A 24,261-nucleotide genomic window follows, 5' to 3' on the forward strand; every position below is an offset into this window, starting at 1 on the left:
CTGCGGGGCTCCCCTCTGTCCCAGGGCCCTATCAGATCTGCTCAGAAGCCTAGAGAGGAGGCTCCCTAGCGGTTTCCTCTTTCAAGGCCTCCCACTGCACAGAACGGGAGGAGAGATCAGGAGTGGGAGGGTCTTGTCCAAGGCCGTGTAGCATGTTCGTGGGCTGGGGACACAATTCTCATCTTTTGGCCCAGCTCCGACGCGTGCCTGGCTCTCGGAGTGGCCGTGGGTGAAGAACAGCCCTCCTTCCTCACACACGCACTGGCTCTGGGCGAGATGCCAGGGACCCCCCACACAGCTTCTCTTGTTCCTCTCAACTGCCTTGGCAGGTGGGCACCAGTGTCTCCTCCACATTAGGAAATGGAGAGCCTGAGATTAGGGCCCCAAGTGGGAGAACCGGAAACTCACGCGTCGCCGTGGCTCTGCCCCAGCCTAGCATAGGCGCAGAGCACAGGCGAGGAGACGCCAGGGTGCTGCAGTGCAGCTCTAGCCTTGGACCCAAGCACACCCCACGCCCCTCCCCAAGAGGCCTCCCCTTACGTCACCACCACCCCAATCCCTCAGCCCACTGCCCTCATCCCCACAGCCCCAGGTCCACCCTCTCTCTTCTGGAAGTGTCTGCTGAGGGCATCAATTTCAGACGTCCCCACGCAGTCCCCACTGGGAATTGGGAGCACCTTGGCCCTTCTGCCCGACAGGGTGCCTTTGGACAAGAGTTTCTGCCCCAGGAAATGGGACACCCATAGCTATCCACAGGCAGTTCTAGGATGACATGAGATAAAGTCTGGGCAAGGCCGGGGCCAAAGGTTTTCCTCCGAGGTCCCCCAGGCCCAGGCTGGTTCCAGCCTCCCTCCTGCCTTCCTCAAAACACACCACAGTGCTGTTGGTCATACAGCCTCTTTGGCCAGTTGGGTGCCACTGGGTGGTGAAGACCTTCTACCCACCCTGACCCGCTACAACCTGTACCTGACTTAACAGCTTGGAGGTCCCGGGGCTGGGCTGACATCAGCCCGCCCCACACCTGTTGCCCTTGTTCAGCCCAGGCTCTGCCACCGGGTCCCCTGCTCCGTCGAGTGCTTGTTCTCTCTAGACTGGAGTCCCACAAGGGCAGAGTCCTTGTCTTTTTCACCAGAGCCACCCAGGCCCTGTCCCTGAGAAGGGTTTGGAGTCTGGTTTAAGCAACGATGGCTCTGGACAACTGGATTCCAAGAGGCTATTGTTTTTGGAGACTACTAAATGATATGTGCTAATGCTCACGATAGAATGCCGGGGAAGGGGCACTGATCGGTACATACTATATGATTCCATTTATATGAGGCTCAAAACAGGCAAAGCGAGTCTCTGGTGGCCAATGTAAGCCTGGGCATCTCCTCTGGCTTTGGGAGGGGGTTGGCACAGGGAAGCCCACCGATGCCGCACAACCAGAAATGTTCTGTCTTGATCTGGGTGGTGGTTACATGGGTATAAATATATGTCAAATTTTTTTCAGGCTATGTATTTAAGATCAGTGCCCTTTTCTGTAAGTTATACCTAATTGAAGAAAAAAAAGAAGGCTGAAGAAGTGGCTCATCCTGTAATCCCAGCACTTTTGGAGGCCATGGTGGGAGGACTGCTTGAAGCCAGGAGTTTGAGGCTACAGTAAGCCATGATTGTGCCACTGCACTCCAGCCTGGCAACAGCAGATACAAAAAGTTGAACTGCTGAACGCTTGAAGATTTTTCATGTTGTCACTTTTTCACCTTTTCCCTTTTCATCCATTAGTTCATCTTTCACCCAGGTGGGCTGTAAGTGCTGAGAAGGCAGGGACCCCGTCCCAGAGTGACCTTGGTCCCCCAGGGATGCAACTGGCACCACGAGGTCTCAGACGCAGCAATGGCCTGAGAGCTCAGCAGCTCAGGCTCAGTGCCCCACTGCACCCCATCTCCTCATCTGCTGAAATACAGCCGTCCTAAGAGAAGAGACCAACATTCACTGAGCATCCACTCCTTGCCAGACACTGTGACTATCCCATGTGATTCCCATGATGACCCTAAGCGGGAGGAACTCATCCCCACTGGACAGATGGAGACACTGGAGTGCGGGGAAGGCAAGTGGGGACTTCTAGCCACATAATGGACTGAGCCGAGGAAGGCTCTCTTCTCCAGCTCCAGATACAGAAATGCTGGGGAAAAAAAAATAGCACATAGCTTGAAAAAGGAAGAAAAGGGGGAAGGAAAATCCTCAGGAGGCAGCATTGATGAGGGAATCTAAAACCAGAGGGGCCCACAGGAGCTGATGCAGAGAGGAACACCTGCGATGGCAAGCCAGGTACAGGTTCAGGCTGAAGCTGGTTTCTTTTCTTTTTTGAGATGGAGTCTTGCTCTGTTGCCCAGGCTGAAGTACAGTGGCGCAATCTCAGCTTACTGCAACCTCCGCCTCCTAGGTTCAAGTGATTCTCCTGCCTCAGCTTCCCAAGTAGCTGGCATTACAGGAGTGCGCCACCATGCCCAGCTAATTTATATATTTTTAGTACAGAGGGGTTTTTGCCATGTTGGATAGGCTGGTCTCAAACTCCTGACCTCAAGTGATCCACCTACCTCGGCCTCCCAAAGTGCTGGGATTACAGGCGTGAGCCACCATTCCCGGCCAGAAGCTGGTTTCTTTTTATGAGACAGAGTCTCACTCTGTCACCCAGGCTGGAGTGGTTTGATTATAGCTCATCATAATCTTGAAATCCTGGGCTCAAGTGATTCTCCCACCTTAGCCTCCCAAGTAGCTAGGACTACAAGCATGCAGCACTATGCCCAGCTAATTGTTTGTTTGTTTGTTTTTAAAGATGGAGGTCTCACTATGTTGCCCAGGCTGTCCTCAAACTCCTGGACTCAAGCGATCCTCCCACCTCAGCCTCCCAATGCACTGGGATTACAGGCGTGAGCCACCATACCAGGCCTGCTAAAGCCACCACACCAGGTCTGCTGAAGCTGTTTTAAGGTACACATTTTGCCTTGGAGCTATGGAAGGGATAGAGAAAGACAGTCATTCATAAGAAATGTGAATTCAAGTCCAAATCTGAGCCAGGTCTAAGTGGGGATCCGAATTTATAGTATAAGAATTGTAAACCAAGAAATCAACATAAAAACTGGCCTAGAATTAGTTGAACCCCTAGTGTCCTGAAAACACCATGCCATGCTGTGGAAACACTTCCGCGTGAATCTCCAACAGAAAAACAAAAAACTCGGCCGGGTGCGGTGGCTCACGCCTGTAATCCCAGCACTTTAGGAGGCCAAGGCAGGCGGATCACCTGAGGTCAGGAGATCGAGACCATCCTGGCTAACATGGTGAAACCCCGTCTCTACTAAAAGTACAAAAAAATTAGCTGCGCATGGTGGCGGGCACCTGTAGTCCCAGCTACTTGGGAGGCTGAGGCAGGAGAATGGCGTGAACCTGGGAGGTGGAGCTTGCAGTGAGCCGAGATTGCGCCACTGCACTCCAGCCTGGGAGACAGAGCGAGACACTGTCTCAAAAAAAAGAAAAACAAAAAACTCCTGTTGAAGATGAGTTCACTAGTGAGAACTACAAATGACAAGAAAAAGGCTGGGCACAGTGGCTCACACCTGTAATCCCAGCACTTTGGGAGGCCAAGGCAGGTGGATCACTTGAGGTCAGGAGTTCGAGATCAGCCTGGCCAACATGATGAAACCCCGTCTCTAATAAAAATACAAAAATTACCCGGGTGTTGCGGTGCACGCCTGTAATCCCAGCTACTCGGGAGGCTGAGGCAGGAGGATCACTTGAACCTGGGTGGCGAAGGTTGCAGTGAGCTGAGATCACGTCACTGCACTCCATCCTGGGCAACAGAGTGAGATTCTGTTTCTGTCTCAAAAAGAAAGTGTCAGGCGTCTGAGCCCAAGCTAAACCATCATATCCCCTGTGACCTGCACATATACATCCAGACGGCCTGAAGTAACTGAAGAATCACAAAAGAAGTGAAATTTAAGTGGCCTGTTCCTACCTTAACTGATGACATTCCACCACAAAAGAAGTGAAAATGGCTGGTCCTTGCCTTAACTGACGACATTACCTTGTGAAATTCCTTCTCCTGGCTCATCCTGGCTCAAAAAGCTCCCCCACTGAGCACCTTGTGACCCCCACTCCTGCCCACCAGAGACCCCCTTTGACTGTAATTTTTCCTTTACCTACCCCTATCTTATAAAACGGCCCCACCCATATCTCCCTTGGCTGACTCTCTTTTCGGACTTAGCCCGCCTGCACCCAGGTGAAATAAGCAGCCTTGTTGCTCACTCAAAGCCTGTTTGGTGGTCTCTTCACTCGGATGTGAGAGAAAAGAAAGGAAAGAAAGGAAAGAAAAAGAAAAGAAAGAAAGAAAGACAGGCCAGGCGCAGTGGCTCACGCCTGTAATCCCAGCACTTTGGGAGGCCGAGGCAGGCGGATCACGAGGTCAGGAGATCGAGACCATCCTGGCTAACACGGTGAAACCCCGTCTCTACTAAAAATACAAAAAATTAGCCTGGCGCGGTGGCGGGCACCTGTAGTCCCAGCTACTCGGGAGGCTGAGGCAGGAGAATGGCGTGAACCCAGGAGGCAGAGCTTGCAGTGAGCCAAGATGGCGCCACTGCACTCTAGCTTGGGCAACAGAGCGAAACCCTGTCTCAAAAAAAAAAAAAAATTAAGAAAGAATATATATAATATATATGAAATATATATATATGGAAAATATATATTTCCTTGTATATATATATTTCATATATATGTGTATGTGTGTGCGTGTATATATATGGGAAATATATATATATATGGGCATATATATATATATATGGGAATATATATATATGGGAAAAGAGTGACCTATTCAACTAACACATGCAAGTAGCAGGGCTGAGGTTTCCTGCTCTGAACACTGTTTTCAGCTCTTAAATACTTTGGATGGTTCTGGGACCTTAAAACGTAGACACTGCCCTCATCATACCCCATCTGCACCACCTTTTTATGCCTCCACCTGTGTCCCCAAGCATACCTGGCACTAAGGAGTTGGTAAGGCAGGTGCCAATGGCCAGTACTAAGAATGGTGAAATCATGGTGCACCCCAAGACCTGCTTTATCCCTGGAGCCCAGAGATGCGATCGACGTGGGTGGGAGGGGGTGGGCTGGCAGTGGTCAGATGTTAACTGATGTTCCAATCCTAGAAATTAAAAAAAGAGAAAAAGAGGCATGTGGGGCACAGCTCTAGAGATCCTTTTTCACTCACTTATTCATTCCTTGATTCATTCAACAAGTATTCGGTGAGCACCTATTACAGACCAGGCATGGGGCTCGACATTGGGATGCCAAACCCAGCTGGTCCCTGTCTCAGGAAGCTTAACCACACAAACAGCTGTGTCAGTGTCAATGAGTTCCATGCTGCAAAGCGGTTCCGTCCCATTTCCTAAGTGAATTTCCACTTTCAATTCATCTGAAGCCCCCTACCTCCCAGAGTCCAATCTTTTGGTGCAGTGTTTCTCAAACTGTAAGGAGAGCAAGCATCTGAATCCCCCAAGGGCTTGTTACAACAGATTCCCGGCCCACCCGTGAGGCTCCGATTGTATTTCTAATAAGCTCCCAGGAGAAGCTGCTGCTTTGCAGACCACACCTTGAGAAGCCCTGTTCTACAGCACTCGGTCTTCAGCCTTTTAATTACCTGTGTCCCAGGAACATCAGGGACAAAACAGAGTGCACCCCTTCTTTCAGGACCCCTACATTTGCTACATTCTATTCTAGAGCTTGTCGTTTATGGTAAGAGATATAAAAATGGTAGGAGTCACATACGTGAAAAAACTGGCTGGTAAGTGTGGCCATTTCTGGGTGGTGACATCACAGACAACTGATTTTTCTTTTCCATTGTCTTTTCTGCATTTCCAAAATTTTCTTTTGTGCTGAGATACAGTATTATCTTTATAATTTTAAATATATATATATATATATTTAAAGTCGGATGTAATTGAAGAGTTTAGGTGGAAAAAAAAAAACTGGAAGGAAATCCACCAAAACATTAACTGTGGTTTTCTCTGGGTGGTAGGACTATGAATGATTATTTCCTCTTTTTTTTATTTTTTTGAATTTTCCAAGTAGCCTAAAACAAGCATGTATTAATGGCATAAGAATGTTTTTACACTGTGGTCTTCCTGTTAAATCACAAAGAACAACCCCATTGGCAGCTGAGAAATGTACTAACCCTGTTGCACATGAGTTACAAGACAAAGAATTTTAAGTGGCAAGAGTTTCACTGGGAAATGTTATTGCTTCAGCCAAAACCAAGATATGACACCATTTGTTGTGGGAAACAGCAGTAATACACACTCTACCGTTAGAAAAGTGTTGTGACAGATAAGACACCACTCTAGTCCAATTATTATAAGTAAAAACAAAATAAAACATTCTTAAAAAGTTGTTTAAAGAAAAAAAGCCAGGCATGGTGGTACATGCCCGTAATCCCAGCTACTTGGGAAGCTGAGGCTGGACGAAGTTCGCTTGAGGCCTGGAGTTGGAGACCAGCCTGGGCAACACAGCGAGACCCTGTCTCTCAGAAAAATTTTTGTATTTTAATTTTTTAAAATTTTCTTTTCTTTTTAAAAATTCTGCTCTTTGCAGCTCCAGCTCAAAGGAAAAAGATTTTTTCTTTTTTTTTTTTTTTTGAGACAAAGTTTTGTTCTTGTTGCCCAGGCTGGAGTGCAATGGCACAACCTCGGCTCACTGCAACCTCCGCCCCCCGGGTTCAAGCAATTCTCCTGCCTCGGCCTCCCGAGTGGCTGGGATTACAGGCTTGCGCCACCATGCCCGGCCAATTTTGTATTTTTAGTAGAGATGGGGTTTCTCCATGTTGGTCAGGCTGGTCTCGAACTCCCGACCTCAGGTGATCTGCCCACCTTGGCCTCCCAAAGTGCTGGGATTACGGGTGTGAGCGGCCGTGCCCATCCAAGATTTTTTTTTTAATTTAAAAATAGAGAAAAAGAAAACGAGAAAAGGAGGGAGGGGAGGGGAGGGGAGGGGAGGGGAGGGGAGGGAAGGGAAGGGAAGGGAAGGGAAGGGAAGGGAAGGGAAGGGAAGGGAAGGGAAGGGAAGGGAAGGGAAGGGAAGGGAAGGGAAGGGAAGGGAGAAAAAGAAACCACTACCACCAGAAGAAGGGATCTTGATTCAACCTTAAAAACACGCAAATGGCCGGGCGTGGTGGCTCACGCCTGTAATCCCAGCACTTTGGGAGGCCGAGGCGGGCGGATCACCAGGTCAGGAGATCGAGACCATCCTGGCTAACACAGTGAAACCCTGTCTCTACTAAAAATACAAAAAATTAGCCTGGAGAGGTAGCGGGCGCCTGTAGTCCCAGCTACTCAGGAGGCTGAGGCAGGAGAATGGCGTGAACCCGGGGGGGGCGGAGCCTGCAGTGAGCCGAGATCGCGCCACTGCACTCCAGCCTGGGCGACAGCGAGACTGTGTCTCAAAAAAAAAAAAAAAAAAAAAAAAAAACACGCAAGCTGCACTCCAGTGCCAGAAGTGACGGCTCTGGGGTAGGGGCTGGGGGTGGCGGCGCAGAGTGGAAATTAAAAGGCAATATCCCACATCTAACATCTAACAACACTTAACTGTGAGTGGTAGAATTTGGAATTTCAGATGATTCCTACATTTTTTTTTTTTTGTTCTACTTTACGGTTTCCAGATATTTATATAGCAAATCCTAAAATCAGAAAAATGTTATTAACTGAATACGAAATACTAATTCATTAAACTATTATTTAAAATCACTTAAAAACGAAGTCACCTCTTTCAGGAAGGCTCCAGGATGGTCACTCACTCATTCCAATATAACACCACTGAGCTTCATGCCACCTCAAACATCGCATGTACCTCTCTTTTTGAAGGTAATATAGTTCTTTCCTGGGCCATCTCAGCTGCCACACCGGGAGTTTCTAAGTGTGAGGACTTTGTCTTGTTTGTCTCTGCCCTCCTAGTGCTTGGCATAGTAAATATTTACATCAGTTGAAAGCCAGTGCCCTAAGGAAGGTTGTGGGGGGAAGGGAAGAGCCATCCAAAATTATCTTCTCTGTGTGTGCAGGAAAGTCCAAGAGTTCGTGAAGATGTTTAACTACCGGAAGGTCCGCTCGCCGTTGGTGGAGTGCAGACAGGCACAGCGCATGGGAAAACCGGCAGGATCTACCGAAGCTGATCATCCTACCTGTACCCTGGGACCCGTTTCTCTCCAGCAGAATGTGCACATCAGCCCTGTTTATAATGGCTTCAAAACTGCCTCCATCTACGGCAGGCTGGATAATACATTGTGTGTGTTCACAACACAGAAAGCACCACAGACAGCAAGGAGAATGGATGATCCACAACTCCTCACAACAACATGAATGAATCCCACAAGGTAAGCTTGAGCAAAGGAAGCTAAACCCAAGAGCACTTACAGTGTGATTCCAATGACAGAAAGTATAAAAACTAACCCAGGGCGTTGGGAGACAGAACGGAGGCTCCACGTGGAGGGTATGGAAACGGGAAGGGGCTGCTGGGGTGCTGGTGCGGTTCGGTTTATGATTGATCTGGGTGGGTGGGTGCTGGTTACACGGTGGGTTCAGCTGTCAATGTATGATACACACATTTTTGTCTACGCGCATTTTATTTCAATAAAATAACTACTACTCTTTGGGAGCTTATATGAACAATCTATAAAGGATACTGACAAAATGAAAGCAAGTCTATGTGCTGCACTCCATAGTTCATAAAGAATTTCACCATGATGTTTCACTAATCAACTATGCAGTGGACAGAAAAGGACCTATCATATCCTTTTACAGATGAGAAAACCAAGGCTCTGGACGGAGACTTGCCCAAGGTTACTGACAGGAAGTTGCAGAGCAGAAACCTGACCACAGGGCTCCTGATTCCGGAATTAGCAGTCAGGTCACCCCCTCCAGAGGGAGGGATTTCTGTTGCCCCCAAGTGTAAAATGAGGGTTCTGACGTTTGACACATGGATAGATTCATGTAACCACCACCGCCACCATCAGGACCCAGAACAGCTCTGCCACCCCAAAAATCTCCCTTGCGTTCTTTATAGTTACACAATCCCCCCATCCCTAAACCTGGCGATCCCTGATCTGTCCTCCACCACTGTGTTTTTGATAGGTATGGTATTAAATCCACAGATCAATGTGGGAGGGTTTACGTCTATACCACATGGAGTTGCCCAGTCATGAAGACACCACGTCTCTCCACTCATTCAGTCAGAGTTCTTCGGTTTTATCAGCACTCTGTAGTCTTCAGTCTGTAGATCTTGGATATGTTTTCTTAGATTTATACCTACGGGTTCCATCGTGTAATGGTTAGCATTCTGGACTGTGAATCCAGATTTATACCTAAGAATTTTGCTTTTTGGGGAACTATTGTAAATGGCAATGTTTCTGAGCCATATACTACCGAGCCAAGTGCGATGGCTCACACCTGTAATCCCAGCACTTTGAGAGGCTGAGGCGGGTGGATCACTTAAGGTCAGGTGGTTGAGACCAGCCTGGCCAACATGGTGAAACTCTCTCTACTAAAAATACAAAAATTAGCCGGGCGTGGTGGTGTGCACCTGTAGTCCCAGCTACCTGAGAAGCTGAGGCAGGAGAATCACTTGAACCCGGGAAGCAGAGTTTGCAGTGAGCTGAGATCGCACCACTGCAGTCCAGCCTGGGCAACAGAGTGAGACTCCATCTCAAAAAAAAAAAGAAAAAGAAAAAAGCATTCAGCCTTTCGGCGTTTGGGGTGGTCTTTTGAGGCGTGAGGTGGAGACAATCAGGAACTTGTTTTTGGACATGTTGAGTTGGAGATGTCTTTTAGAAGTGGAGACACTAAGGAGGCAGCTGAATATTTGACTCTGGCATTTGAAAAAGAAGTCTGGGTTAGAGTATAAATTTGGGAATCATAGGCACAGGGGTGGCAGTTAACACCCTAATCAAACTTGACGTGCTCACCTAGGGAGAGGGAATGGGGTCACAGAAAACAATGTGACAGAAGCCCTCAGCAAACCAGGCATTGAAAAGAATTTCCTTCATCTGATAAAGGCTTTATGCCAAGAACCTGCAGAAACCATCATACTCGCTGGAGAAAGCTTTGGCGAACTCCTTTTAACACTGGCTTATGATGGTGAGGAGCCGGGGCAGTCTCGTCCACAACTAGGGAAATGAATTAGTAAGGAGTGGTGGAGGCAATGTCTGCGTGGCAGTGGTATTAAAACTAGACGTCAAAACAGCAGCGTGGTGGAGTCTAAAGGCAGAGGACTGAGTGATGAATGTAAAGAATCAAACGCAGTGTATGTAAGTGCAAACCACCCCCACGGACAGAATGCTGTGTAACGTACAAGGACACTTACAACTCCAAGGCCATATTAAGTACATTAGCATAGGGACTTCGGTGAGCTGTGGGAATGGCAGTGGGGAGGCAGGGAGTGGGGACAAAGGAAAAAACGAATAAATAAAACAAGAACTGAGAGCTTATTTGGGTATGTCATATGCTAAGTGAGATAACGCATCCCACTCTCTCTGCACCAAGGGTCCAAGACAGGTGAGCGAATAAAGAAAAATAAAAGTGTAGTGACCCGGGAGCGCTGAAAGGCTCATCCAGCCCCACATGATTATTCTTCCGGTTATTGGTTTGTCTCTCCTCCCTGCTAGCCTGAAGCTCTGTGAGCGTAAAGACCATCATCTTACCCATCTCTGCATCCCGAGCCCTTGCACATGGTAGCAGTTCCCTAAGTGCCACCAGTTCAGGCTGGGATGCTCTGAATTTTGGCCCCAGGGATAGGCATTGAGATAGGCTTGGCCTGGAGGCAGGTGCCTTCTCCCATAGCCTCCGCTCAGGACAAGGAGGGGGTGGGGACCTGGGAAAGCCTTCAGAACCCAGAGCCTCCCTGCTGGCCCCACCCCTCGGACCCCTCCCCCGCGCAGAGGCTCCTGGCTGCTCTGTGGCAGCCCTGGAAGCGGAGGGGCCCAGTTTGGGGCTGCAGGGGCCCCGGCTGCCCACCACCCTCTGCCAATGTCTGCCAGCTTAAAATGGGGCCTCCGGGTGTGTGTCAGCCCCATTGCCACCCCCTCCCTCCCTTCTCTGCCAGGCTCCCGGCTCCTCCGTAGCCTGATTACGCATGGCCAGTGCAGAAGCCCCGGCTAGGCTGTGGCGCCAGAGGAGCAGCTACTTGGCAGTTCAGTGCAGGGGGCTGAGGAGCCAGGCAGGCCTTAGCTCTGAGGACTGATTCAGCAACCCAGGCAGAGGGCCCGGGAGCATCCTGGAGTGGGGCAAAAAGCCAGCCTTGGGCTGGGTCTCAGAAGATCTGGGGCAAATGATAGAAGAATGGGACAAACATGTCACTACCATTTCTTAGGCCCTCATGTTCCACTCAGCCCCATGCTGTTTACATCCCTGATCTCACAATATGGATGAAGAGCCCCCGTTTTGTAGCTTAGGAAACCCAGCAGAGGGTTTGGCTAGTCTTCGACTATGCGCCATTTAAGCCCAGGCTGACGCCAGGGCTTAACCTCTCCGGGCCTTGGTTTCCCCACCATGAAGAGAAACAGAAATGAGTGCCCCGCTTGCTCCATCTCACGAGAACAAATGGAAGCTGAACGAGCTTAGGATGGGGAATTTGGCGGGATGCAGGGGGAGTCAGGCCAGCTGAGTTCCCCTACCTGAGCGGCCTGGCCAGGCGGCAAGTGAAGAAACAAAGGAGGCCCAGGGTCAGCCCCAGGAGGAGGAGGCTGAGGGCCACCGTGAGGACCACATCCAGGATGGGGGACAGGAGGGCCATCTTGGGGCAAAGGGGGCCCCTGGGAGCAGCCACCATGCCCTGCACACACTCGGTCACACTAGCTCCAAAGCCCTGGGTCAGTGGCCGTGACCCGCTTTATCCCTGGGTTAATCTTTGTGGATTAGTCAGGAGGGATGAAACGGAGTGCTGGGGTGGGAGGGGGAGCAGGCTACGAAGCTCCTCTCTCCCATTTGAGCCCCAGGGGAGGGCCTGATGCTTGTTCATTCAACTTTGTTCATTCATTCCTCACTCCCAAACACCTACAGAGCACCTGCTGAGTATCTCTGTGCTAGGTTCTATGGAAACAGTCGGGAACGGGACAGAGTTTCTGTCAGCTTGGAGGTAACTGACCAGCCAGTGTGGACAAAGCACCTACTGTATGCTAGACATTGAGCCAGGTGCCCTGTGGGGTAAAAACACAGAAGGGAACCCCTTGGCTAGTAACACAGTAGGTTTTCCCCTAACAGCAGCAGCTGTTCCAGCCCATCTATGGGCCTAGAAATCTGAGTTGGTGCTTACCCCAGCCAGAGGGATGCACCCATGCTCAGAAGAAGACGAACTGCTCTTATTGAGCACCAACTGTGTACCAGGCCCCATCTGGGCTACGGACTAGTATCCCCATTTGCAGAGAAAGAGAGGCTCAGAGGTGCAATGGTGGAGTTGGGATTTAAGCCCAAATCTGGGGGTCTCCACGGCCCGTACCTCAGAACTGAGATAGCAGCAGCCTACGGAGGCTTTAGTGAAGCCCTGCCAGGCGCTGGCCTAAAGCCAGCAGTCACCCAGGAGGCAGCACACACAGGCTGGAGGTGGACGAGCTGTTGCCAGCACGGAGGGGCCTTTTCTGCTTCCAAAATTGTCTCCCCAACCCAGATCCAGTCTCTCCCAAAACATCCTATGAAGTCAGGAGAGTGGTTATGATTCCCATCTCACAGATTCAGAAACGGCCCAGAGAGGTCAAGCCACTTGGCACATGCACAGCTGTGCACCATTAGACCAGGCCTTTTCTGATCACACTTCCTGTCTCCTGGTACACCTCAGATCCCATGGTCCAAAATACCCAAGGTCAGGAGGAGACACTTTTACCCTCTTGGTGCCAAGGAAAGTCCCCTCTTCTTGACCCCAGAAAGGCCACTGACCTCACCATAACAGGAAAACTAATCTCGTTACTCCATTATGCCCTTTTCTTTCTCAACATTCCCGTAACTCAAATTGCGTCAGATCCTCACAACATCCTAGTGATACTGGCAGGGTGGGGATTATTAGCCCTATTGATAAAAGAAAAACTTCAGCTGAATTAAATTTAAAAGAATTGCCTGCAATCCCAGCACTTTGGGAGGCTGAGGTGGGTGGATCACGAGGTCAGGAAATCGAGACCATCCTGGCCAACATGATGAAACCCCGTGTCTACTAAAAATACAAAAATTAGCTGGGCATGGTGGTGTGTGCCTATAATCCCAGCTACTCGGGAGGCTGAGGCAGGATAATCGCTTGAACTAGAGAGTTAGAGGTTGCAGTGAGCTGAGATCGCGCCACTGCACTCCAGCCTGGCAACAGAGCGAGACTCTGTCTCAAAATAAAATAAAATAAAATATAAAAAAATAAATTTAAAAGAGTTTAATTGAGCAATGAACGATCTGCAAATTAGGCAGCCTCCTGAGCCGGAGTAGGAACCAGTGCAGCCACTTAGTAGAAGAAGATTTATGAACAGAAAAGGAAAGTGAGGTGCAGTCAGATTGGTTACAGCTTAGCACTTGTCATTTGAACACGGTTTGAACAGTTGGCGACATTTGATTGGCTAAAACTTGGTAATTGGTGGCTGGGCATGGTGGCTCACTCCTGTAATCCCAGCACTTTGGGAGGCTGAGGAGGGTGGATCACCTGAGGTCAGGAGTTCGAGACCGGCCTGGCCAACATGGTGAAACCCTGTCTCTACTAAAAATACAAAAATTAGCTGGGCATGGTGGCAGGCGCCTGTAATCCTAGCTACTTGGGTGGCTGAGGCAGGAGAATCGCTTGAACCCGGGTGGCGGAGGTTGTAGTGAGCTGAGATTACAATGCTGTACTCCAGCCTGGGCGACAGAGTGAGACTCTGTCTTAAAAAAAACAAAAAAACAAACAAAAAAACAAACAAAAAAAACCCCCAAAACTTGGTGATTGGCACAAGTGTAGGCTATAGTCTGTTTACACCTCTATTTCTTATAGTTTACAATGTAGAGAAACCGCTAGGCTGAACTTAAAATATGTAAGAAGGCAGCATTAGGCTAGATTTGATTTAATAATTCCCTTCTTTAGTTATTTTTTAAATTTTGAGACATTGACCAAAACGAGTCACTGATGTCACTATCACCATTGTAAATGTACTTAATTGGTCTCGAAACCCACTGCGAAACAGTAGGACAGTGGGTTTTGTAAGGTGGGAATAAAGACTTTAGGTTATTTTTTTTAAGGGTTAGAGGGTATTTTTTTTAATGTTGGAATGTCCTGTTTACAAGAAAAAAAAAAAAAAAAAAACCAAAACCTGGTTTTAGCATTTATGTGTTCTTTTTAAAGTTTTAGTTTGATGATATCACATTTAGCACAAGTGACTCTATTTAGGTTTCGTCTGGTCTGTTGGGGCCTAGTGTATGCGTTTAGTCCAAAACAACAGCCTCTCATAATTTTGTTTTTGTTTTGAGACAGTTTCACTTTGTCGCCCAGGCTGGCATGCAGTGGCACGGTCTTAGCTCACTGCAACCTCCGCCTTCCAGGTTCAAGCAATTCTTGTGCCTCAGCCTCCTGAGTAGCTGGGACTACAGGCGCATGCCACCATGCCCAGCTGATTTTTTGTATTTTTAGTAGAGACGGGGTTTCACCATGTTGCCCAGGCTATTCTTGAACTCCTGAGCTCAGGCAATCCACATGCCTCGGCCTCCCAAAGTGCTAGGATTACAGGTGTGAGCTACCACGCCCAGCTCATAATTTTGTTTTAAAATTCCCCCTTTTTGGTCAGGTTCTCACTTAGGTGAGAGTGTGACCCAAACTTAGGGCCTTAGCACCACTCTCAGTCACCACATTTTGAAACCAAGGCCTAGCAATGAAGTCACTGGGTGAGCTGTCACACAGCCAGCAAATCTGATCCAAGCCCAAGCTCCACCACTTCCCAGGTGTGTGTTGCTGGGTCAGTCCCTGCACCTCCGAAACTGTTTCCTTTGGCGTCTAACATTGGTTTCCCATTCAAGAACTACGGTGCACCAGGTGCTGACTGTGACACACCTGACCTGCTGTGTCCTCATTAACAACCCTGAGAGTGAGACAGAGCTGTCCCCCTTTACAGGTGAGAAAATGGAGGTCCACTTGGCCATGGAGAAGAGGTCACATCGATGGCAGGTACTGGGCCAGGCCCTGCACAGGCCTCCACGTGGGACCTACCCAGGGACACCCCTGTGCCAAGCTCTCTCCACCTCAGCTCAGCCGGGGGCCTTCCCCATCCAAGCCCACCCAGCTCCCAGGCCTGCTCCAAGGACACCCTCCAAGGCTCTACCAAGCAGCCTAATAAACTGATGTGCCTCCAGGGAGCATCAGCTGGTATGCCCCAGCTTGTACCTGGCAGGACTCACAGGGTCAGGTATTTGCCCTTAGGGAGCCCCCGGTCTAGAGCACACAGCCCCAGACTGTCCGGGCTGGGAAGGTCTTTTGTGATTTCCCAAATGCCCCGAACCACAAAAATCACTTGAGGTGCTTATGGAAAAAGTCTTATTCCCAAGTGGTTACCTTGGGAGGAGGATTGACTAGGCGGTGCATGAAGGAACTTCCTGGGGCAATGGAAATGTTCTGTTGCATTTTTTTCAGATGGAGTTTCACTCTTGTCGCCAAGGCTGTAGTGCAATGGCGTGATCTCGGCTCATGGCAACCTCCACCTCCCAGGTTCAAGTGATTCTCATGCCTCAGGCTCCCGAGTAGCTGGGATTACAGTGTTTCTGCCCGGCCGGTCTTTATCATGACCTGAGAGGTAGTTAAACGTGTGTATATTTGTGAAAAGTTGTCGAGGGGCTAATCGTCCCTACCCTGTCTATATCGTGCGGTTTTTGGGGAGGAGCTGATGAGATTTCAATAAAGGGAGTGTTGGGGAAAAAAAGGGTTTAGTGGAGGGATGCGACTATATGCAAGTTTAAAAGGACAGATTAGAAAGACATAACAGCCCCCTAAATAAATTCCTACTTCTCCTATTCCAGACCTACTCGGTCAGAATCTCCCAGGTCAGGGCCTGGGAAGCTGTTTTTTTATTTTTTGTTTTGAGACAGGGTCTCACTCTGTCACCCAGGCTGGAGTGCAGTGGCACGATCATAGTTCACTGCAGCCTTAAGCGATCCTCCTGCCTCAGCCTCCCAAGTAGCTGGGACTACAGGCACACATTACCACATTTGGTTAATGTTTACATTTTTAAAATAGAGATGAGGTCTCACTATGTTGCCCAGGCTAGTCTCGAACTCCTGGGTTCAAGTGATCCTCCTGCCTCAGCCTCCCAAAATGCTTGGATTACAGGTATAAGCCGCTGTGCCCAGCTGGAAGCTGTATTTTTTTGGTGGGGGGATTGGGGGGATGGAGTCTTGCTCTGTCACCCAAGCTGGAGTGCAGTAGCGCAATCTCGGCTCACTGCAACCTCCGCCTTCAGAGTTCAAGCGATTCTCATGCCTTAGCCTCCCTAGTAGCTGGGATTGCAGGCCCACCACCATGCCCGGCTAATTTTTGTTTTTAGTAGAGACAGGGTTTCACCATGTTGGCCAGGCTGATCTTGAATTCCTGGCCTCATGTGATCCGCCCGCCTCGGCCTCCCAAAGCACCGGGATTACAGGCGTGAGCCACTGCGCCTGGCTGGAAGCTATATTTTTAACAAGTCATTTTCTGAGCAGATTCATTTGGGAAACTTTGTCTTAGAGATCATCCCATTGTCCAAATGGGAAGACTGAGGCCTAAAGAGGAGGAAAGCCTTGCCCGGTGAGAGGAACCACTATAAGCAGACCCTGCATCTCTCAGCTGCTCCCCACCAGAGGCACACAAAGGGAACTGAGTCAGCTTGGAGCCAGCATCCCCTAGCCTGTCAGCTGGGCCTTCTGGGCTCTTCCAAGGAGCTGTGGCTAGAGAGGAGTGCTGAGTCGCCCTTGTGTCCCTGGTGGGCATGAGGAATGAGGCAGGGGCTGGGGGGCACCTGCATAGCTGCCTAGGGAGGGAGCCCTGCTGAAGACCAGCCCAGTAACATTTCAGCTGCAGAGTCATAGGGAAGGGACATGGAATTCCCTCTCTGCCAAGCCCAGCATCTCTGGCAAGCCTTGCTGGCCAGGACTGTATTCATTACTGGAGGAAGTTATTTATGGCTGTCATGAAGAGCTGGATGAAGTGCTTGCGCAGGAATGTGTGGTGGTTTCAGAGTGGGCTGCAGGTCAGATCCAAGGAAGGACTTCCCTAGAGGGCAGTGGGCCAGTGCTGGGGATTATAGTAAGGCTCAGACTTCTAGCCATTGACGGCACCCCATCCTGGCAGGAAACAGACGTGGAAGTACCCCAGAGGCCTGGTGCCAAGCCACTACATCTTTAGGGCTTTGGTGAGAACCCAGCTGTCCCCTGAGCGCTCCCAGCCTCAACACCTCTGCACTCTGTGCTTCCCAGACTAGAATGTCCCATGCTGTCCAACCAATGAATCCCTCCCCCCGCCCTCTCCCTACCCTACCCCAGCCCAGACAGCAGTTTCGGCTCCTCCCCAAGCTCCCAGAACCCAGTGCCATGAAGCCCTTGGTGAAATTAATCAGAGCCTTAGAGAATCATAGGTTGTCACCCTCTCACCATGGTGAGCTCCTAGGGAGCTGGAATCCTGCTCTGCTGATGGCAGCAGCCCCGTGGCTGGCAGAGGCCGGCACAGGCCGGGTGGCCAGGGAATGTCGCTAGGTGGAAGGGTGATGGGGTCAGAGGGTGGGTGGCTGAAGAGACAGCTCAGCAGCAGTGAAGATGGATGCTGGAGCCAGGCTGCCTGGATTCTGATCCTGCCTCTGCCCCTCACCAGCTGGGCAGCTCAGGGCAGGTGACCTCACCCCTCCACACCTAATAGAAGCCACTGCGTTGTTGTAAGGATGCCTTCATACACACAAGGGTGTAAAACGGAGGCTGGGATGTGGTAGGTGCTGAGTGAATGTCAGTCAGGAGCTAGGGTTATGGGGAGGGGGAGCAAATGAGGTGGATGGACTGCGGGGCAGAGATGGGCAAGTGGGGCAGATGAGGGGCTGGAGCAGAGAACGGATGGACCCTTCCCCGCCCACTCGGTCAAGCCACCATGTGCTTTGGGATTTCCCAGAGACCTGTTCACCTGGATGGCTGCAGACAGTCCTTCCAGCTCTGAGACTCTAGAACCCAGAAGCTCACCTGCCTGCTGAGTACTTTCCCTTCGAGGGGCGTGTTCTTAAGCGGCAGAGGTCCTATTCTTACAGTCAAAGGGCTCCCATCTCCAGAGAGAACCAGATCTCTCTCTCCCTCACACACTCACTTGGGAAGAAAGGAGTAACCTGCCAGGTAGCCTGACACTTCCTTTCCATCTTGAAGGGGAGAGAGAGAAAGTCTAGGACAGGGTATGGGCCAGAAGTGTCCGTGCGGGTGGGTCGAGCACCAGGCTGGAAGGATGATGGGGTTGAGATGAGCAGAGAGAAAGGGAGGACACTCCCAACAGGACCTGAGTGTTTAAAGGCAAGGAGGCAGGAATGTGCGGAGTTTGGGGTTCAGGGAGAAAGGCACAAGCAGGCGGCTTGCATTCAGGACAGAGGGGCAGCCTGGACCCACCACAAAGGGCTCTGCTCCCCAAGCACGGCCTGGTGGAGAGCAGGCCCTCTGCATGCCTCATCTCACTACATGCCCCATTGCCAGCCCCATTTTACAGGCGAGGAGGGTGAGGCTCTGACTGTCACTTACTCAAGGCCACACAGCAGAGCTGGAATCAGAAACCCTGAGGGTCTGGGTTCAGAGAAGCCAAAGCTTCTCTGGGGGTCCCTGAGGCTCCAGGACGGTCACGATGCCCCAAACCAACTCTGTGGGCAGAGGACTGAAGCCAGAGGACTGGTGGCAGGAGAGACAGCAGCAGGGAGGCGCAGTAGGGAGATCGCAGGGGAGGGAGATGGCAGGGCCCAGAGACACCATGCCTGGGGCCTGCAGTGCCCAGGCAGGGGTCGGGGGCGGAGCATGGCTGCTTTGCAGGCACACAGCCTTCTGCCATGCCATGGAAAGGACATGTTCTGCCCCAGGCCACCTCACTCTGTGCCAAGCCTAGATGCCAAGTACAGAAAGCGGTGGGGGAGGGTGGCGCACGCACTGCATCTGCGGTGTTCGCCAACCACCTCCTCCAGCACTTCCCTCAGCCCTCTGCAGGGGGAGCCTCCCTGGTACTAGGAGACATGGCCGGCCCATCCTTGCTCTCACAAACAACAAGAAAAGGAAGGCACAGGCCGGGCGCGGTGGCTCAAGCCTGTAATCCCAGCACTTTGGGAGGCAGAGGTGGGCAGATCACGAGGTCAGGAGATCGAGACCATCCTGACTAACACGGTGAAACCCTGTCTCTACTAAAAATATACAAAAAATTAGCCGGGCTGGGTGGCAGGCACCTGTAGTCCCAGCTACTCGGGAGGCTGAGGCAGGAGAACGGCGTGAACCCGGTAGGTGGAGCTTGCAGTGAGCCGTGATCGTGCCACTGCACTCCAGCCTGGGTGACAGAGTGAGACTCCATCTCAAAAAAAAAAAAAAAGAAAAAGAAAAAGAAAAGGAAGACACAGAGAGGGTACACAACCTCCCCAGTGTCACACAGCACATCAGGGGCAGGGATAGGTCTCCCCACTAACCAGCTGAGGATTTGGGGGGCAATTACTGGAAAGGGAAGGCAGTGTTCAAGGCGCAGCGTGGATGCCAATGTCTTGGACTTCCGTACATTAGTGATTTGCGGCAACTGATGAAAATATTTCAAACTGAGACTATTTTAGAAAAATCCTATTTTACATATTTTGTCATTGTATTCATAAGATTAATAATAACAAACCTTTTCATAGACCTTATTATGTGCCAGGCATTGTTCTAAACACTTTACCTTTATTAACTCACTTGATCCCCACAACAACCTTCAAGGTAAGCACTATTATTATCCCCATTTTACAGATGACAAAACAGAAGCACAGAGAGGTTAAGAAGCATGCCCAAGGTCACACAGCCAGTAAGTGAGCGAGCCAGAATTCAACCTTACTTGGGGATGTTTCTGTCTCCCAGGACTAAGCATAAACTCCTCAAACAGGAGGCAAGACTGGAAACAAACCACCATTTGCCCTCTCTGCAATATGTACATTACACAGACACATTATACTTTTGCAGATGAAGGGATTGCGTGCAGCTGCTATTTGATTCACACTCACTACACTCTGTTCCCAAATGTTATTTCATTGTATCTGCACCACGGTTCCCAGTGGGAGGGCTTCCTATAATCATAACTTTACAGGAGAGGTGAGGTGACTTGCCGGAGGTCACACAGCAAGAGAATGTCACATCTAGGGTACAAGTCTCTTCTGATCTTTGCACAGTATCTTGTAGCCAGCCCTGCAGTGGAACTCACTTGGGGCTTGCAGTGGCAGGGAGGGGAGGATCCCAGATTCAAGACCTGGCTCTGCCCCTGGCCAGGTGGGCGCACCCTGGCCACCCCCACCCATAATCCCCTCCTTCAGCTCATCCTCAAGACAGGGCATTGGCCAATCCCGGCTCTCCCCACTCCCCTCCCCCTAGCAGAGGATGTGTCCATTGTGCAGATGGCCCCACGCAGGCCCTGTGAGAGGAGGCTGAGGAGGCGCCGGGCTGTGGGAAAAGGGACAATGAACTTGTAGCTTGCTGGGCAGCGGCCAGCACAAGCCGAATCCCTGGGTGGCGGGCGCAGAGGGCTCAGATCAGAGGAGGAAGGACGCGGGTGTTCCCAGAGACAGTGCTCAGGGCAGCTGGGCTCCAGATAACAGCGTTCCTCGCATTCCCAGAGGACGCTCCAGCCGGCCACAGAAGGCTCCGGTGGCTTTTGCGTTTGATCTCTGCGGTGACCTTGGGACATAGTAGGGCAGGGCTGACGCCGAGAGCCCCAGACAGGAAACTGGGGCCTATGGAGGTGAGGTCCCACCCAAGGGCACGCAGCTCAGCAGGCCCCCATTGACCTTGGGCACACCACCTCACCCGTCAAATGGGGACCATCCTGGTGAGAGCCTACGTCACTGGAGGAACAAGAATTCAGTGAGACAATAAACAAGGAGAGAAAGACCCAGGGCCTGGTACGCATTAAACAATAGGTGTTAGCCAGAAGTAACAGTGATCACGAGTGTGCCGGGCACTGCTCTAAGCGCTTTACACGCAAAGCCATCTGGTCCTCACACCAACGCCCTCATTGCTCCCAGTGTACAGAAAAGTCAAGGAACTGGGCCAAGGTCAAATAGCTACTAACAGGACCCAAAGAGGAAGAGGGAGAAACTCTATGGAGCAACTACTACGTGCCGGGGCTTTTCACCCAGTCTTCGAATTCCAGTGAAGTGCAAATGATCAGCTCCGGCTCAGGAGGAAAAACCAAGGCTCAGAACAGGAGGGAGGTTCAGGGTCACAAAGCAACCACGTGGGAGGGCTGGGATTCAGGCCAGGCCCGTCCAGCTCCATGTCCAGTGTACGTGCCACCCCCATCTCAGTCACATGCCAGGACAACCTCGGTCACCAATGGCAGAGCTCGTGCCTCAGCCATCCCAGGCACAGGGAGCCCTGCCTCAGTGGGGCTGCATGAGCTCACTCTGCTGGGGTGTAGGGGGATGGCGGTGGGGGGGTGGTTCTGGCAATGAGAGCTGCAGGAAGCCATGCCTGGCTGCTGCCCTGTGGCTGGTCCTCATGTCATGCTGCTCTCTCAGCTCCCCGTGTGCTTTCCCGTGATCGCAGCTTCCTGGGGGCCTCTTGTATCTAGACAGAGTGCCCGCTCCACAAAGGGAGGGGCTTCAGTCACGTTGGCCTCTCCCTCCTGGGTCAGCTCCTCTGGGCTTATAATTTTGCACAGAGAGGCTGAGATCAGTGGGGGCAGCCCAGGGTTACAAGTCAGAGTCCTCGCTGAATATTCAAGGGCTGTTTCCTTGGCTGTAGAGCAGGGATAATAAACTCCATTCTGCCTCCAGTATCAGCGTCTTAGAAGGGAAGGAACCTGGCCGGGCACGGTGGCTCACGCCTTTAATCCCAGCATTTTGGGAGGCCGAGGCGGGCGGATCACAAGGTCAGGAGATCAAGACCATCCTGGCTAACACAGTGAAACCCTGTCTCTACTAAAAATACAAAAAATTAGCCAGGCGTGGTGGTGGGCGCCTATAATCCCAGCTACTCAGGAGGCTAAGGCAGGAGAATCGCTTGAACCTGGGAGGTGGAGGTTGTAGTGAGCCAAGATCACGCCACTGCACTCCAGCCTGGGTGACAGAGCGAGACTCCGTCTCAAAAAAAAAAAAAAAAAAAAAAAAAAAAAAAAAAAAAAAAAGAAGGGAAGGAACCTTGCAAATCAAAAGGTACAATGCAGAAGTTTCTACGGCTCTCCACTGCACTCCCTCTGGTGAGTGGAGTGGACATCTACTGTCATTTTTGGCCACCCAGAGTCTGTTTCCCCTTCCTAACAATACCACCAAGTTTCCTTGGGAAGTGACCCTCCCCCTTTCAGCCTGGTTTGGGTGGGACTGATCCCGCCTCCAGCTCCAGGTGGACCCTGACTGGCTCCAGCTGGAAGACTCTCTCTGCCTGCTGGGTTATGAGGGTGTGAAGTGGTGGGGAAGGGCACTTTGTATAGCCTGAAGAGGAAGCAACCTCTCAGAGATGGACTAGAGAAAGGTAGAGACCTTGAGTCTTTGATAGCATCACTTGGGCTCCTAGATGCAGCCATGCCTGAAGCCTTCCTCTGAACATCCTGGCTACATGAGCCAATTAATTTCCCCATTGTGCATCTTGGCTTTTCTGTTACTTGGAACACAGAGTCTGACCTCAGAACTGCAGCTTAGCCAGTTTTTCTCAGCCCTTTAGATTGTGAGCAACCAAATCAAGTCATTCATATTCTGCCAGCTGTTTCTGCCAGAGGAAAAATCTTGCAAACAAGCTAAAGCTGACAAGTTTCAAGTATGTGGTAATGTAAGAGTCCAACTTCCTACAAGTCACTTTCTACTTGGAATCTATAAACTTCTAGAATTACAGAAAGTTTTGGGGCTGGACTTGCCTAATAGCCCTGCAGGACTCAGATCCTCACTTTCTGACAGGTTGTTGTCCATTGAGGTTTACAACCCTTTGACCACCAGGTTCCATGCATCTATTGTGTGCCAGCCCTGTGACAGGACTTGCAGGTACAAGCTCTGCCTTCCAGGCCCTTCAGTTTGGTAATGACTGGTTATAATTCACCTTTCTAGTAGGTTTTACACAAAAGGCCTCAGAGGGAGAATACCACTACACCCATTTCAGAGGAGAAAGTAGAGACTCAGCAAGGTGAAGTGACTTGCCCTAGGTCCCTCTGCTAAACAGGGGCAGGGCCAAGCCATGTCTCCAGATCTGCCTGGGCCCAGTGCTACTGCTTTTTCTCCTAGTCATTGGAGTGGAGTGGGCTGAGGCTATCATTTCTTTGAGAGAGTTTGTTCCACTCAGGAGCAGTCAGAGTGGTTTAAAAAGCTAAAGAAAACGAGAAAGCTAAGTGTCATGAGCTTCCTGTCTGCCTGAAGGTCTTGACTTCTTCAGAAGCCCCAGTATTTGGCCCATCCAGCTTCACTCTCCTTTCTTTTTTTTTGAGACAGGGTCTTGCTCTGTCATTCAGGCTGAAGTGCAGTGACACGATCATAGCTCACTGCAGCCTCAACCTCCCGAGCTCAAACGATCCTCTTGCCTCAGCAAGAGACCAAGTAGCTGGGACCACCGGCGCACAGCACCATGTTCGGCTGGTTATTTTATTTTTAGTAGAGACAAGGTCTCGCTATGTTGCCCAGACTCTCAACCTCCTAAGCTCCAGCAATCCTCCTGCCTCAGCCTCCCAAAGTGCTGGGACTCCTGGGTGAGGCCCCACACCCAGCCAAACTTTCCTCTCCTATATGGCTCGCTGCTTGCAGGCTGTGGCCAGAGAGGAAACCAGCACCACCCTGAAATCCAGACCCCAAATGCTTTCATGGGAGACCTCGTCACTCCAAGTGAGCTGTCCCAGCCTCTCTCAGGCGTCTGCCCTATGTCTCTAAGATCCAGCTGACCTTGACTAAACACCTTCTATGCCTAGGGCTTTCCCTACATGTTATTCAACCAACATTCGCTGGAACACTCTTTATTGAGCAGCCACAATATGCCAGGGGCTGTTCTAGGTGCTGAACATAACAGCCCAAATCCCTGTCAGCGTGGCAGGCAGACAACAAGGAAGTAAGTAAAAGCAATAGAACGCCAGGTGGCG

At 50.7% G+C, this 24,261-nt stretch overlaps 1 protein-coding gene across 6 annotated transcripts in view; it reads right to left on the bottom strand.

Annotated features, from left to right (window-relative positions):
- Nucleotides 1-24,261, bottom strand: part of ALPL (alkaline phosphatase, biomineralization associated) — a 69,776-nt gene that overhangs the window by 19,571 nt on the left and 25,944 nt on the right. For 4 of the 6 annotated variants that reach the window (XM_054663500.2, XM_016955828.4, XM_016955846.3 and 1 more), the window contains exon 2: nucleotides 5,015-5,179. The exons of 1 other annotated variant lie outside the window; for it this stretch is intronic. In XM_054663500.2, coding sequence (XP_054519475.1) covers nucleotides 5,015-5,075 — 61 coding nt within the window. In that variant the 5' untranslated portion in view covers nucleotides 5,076-5,179. Of the gene's footprint in view, nucleotides 1-5,014; nucleotides 5,180-7,789; nucleotides 7,949-24,261 lie in introns of those variants that run through there. One more of the 6 variants, XM_016955817.4, reaches the window with a different exon arrangement.

Source organism: Pan troglodytes, chromosome 1, assembly GCF_028858775.2.
Source record: "Pan troglodytes isolate AG18354 chromosome 1, NHGRI_mPanTro3-v2.0_pri, whole genome shotgun sequence".
In the NCBI taxonomy this organism is placed as follows: Eukaryota; Metazoa; Chordata; class Mammalia; order Primates; family Hominidae; genus Pan; species Pan troglodytes.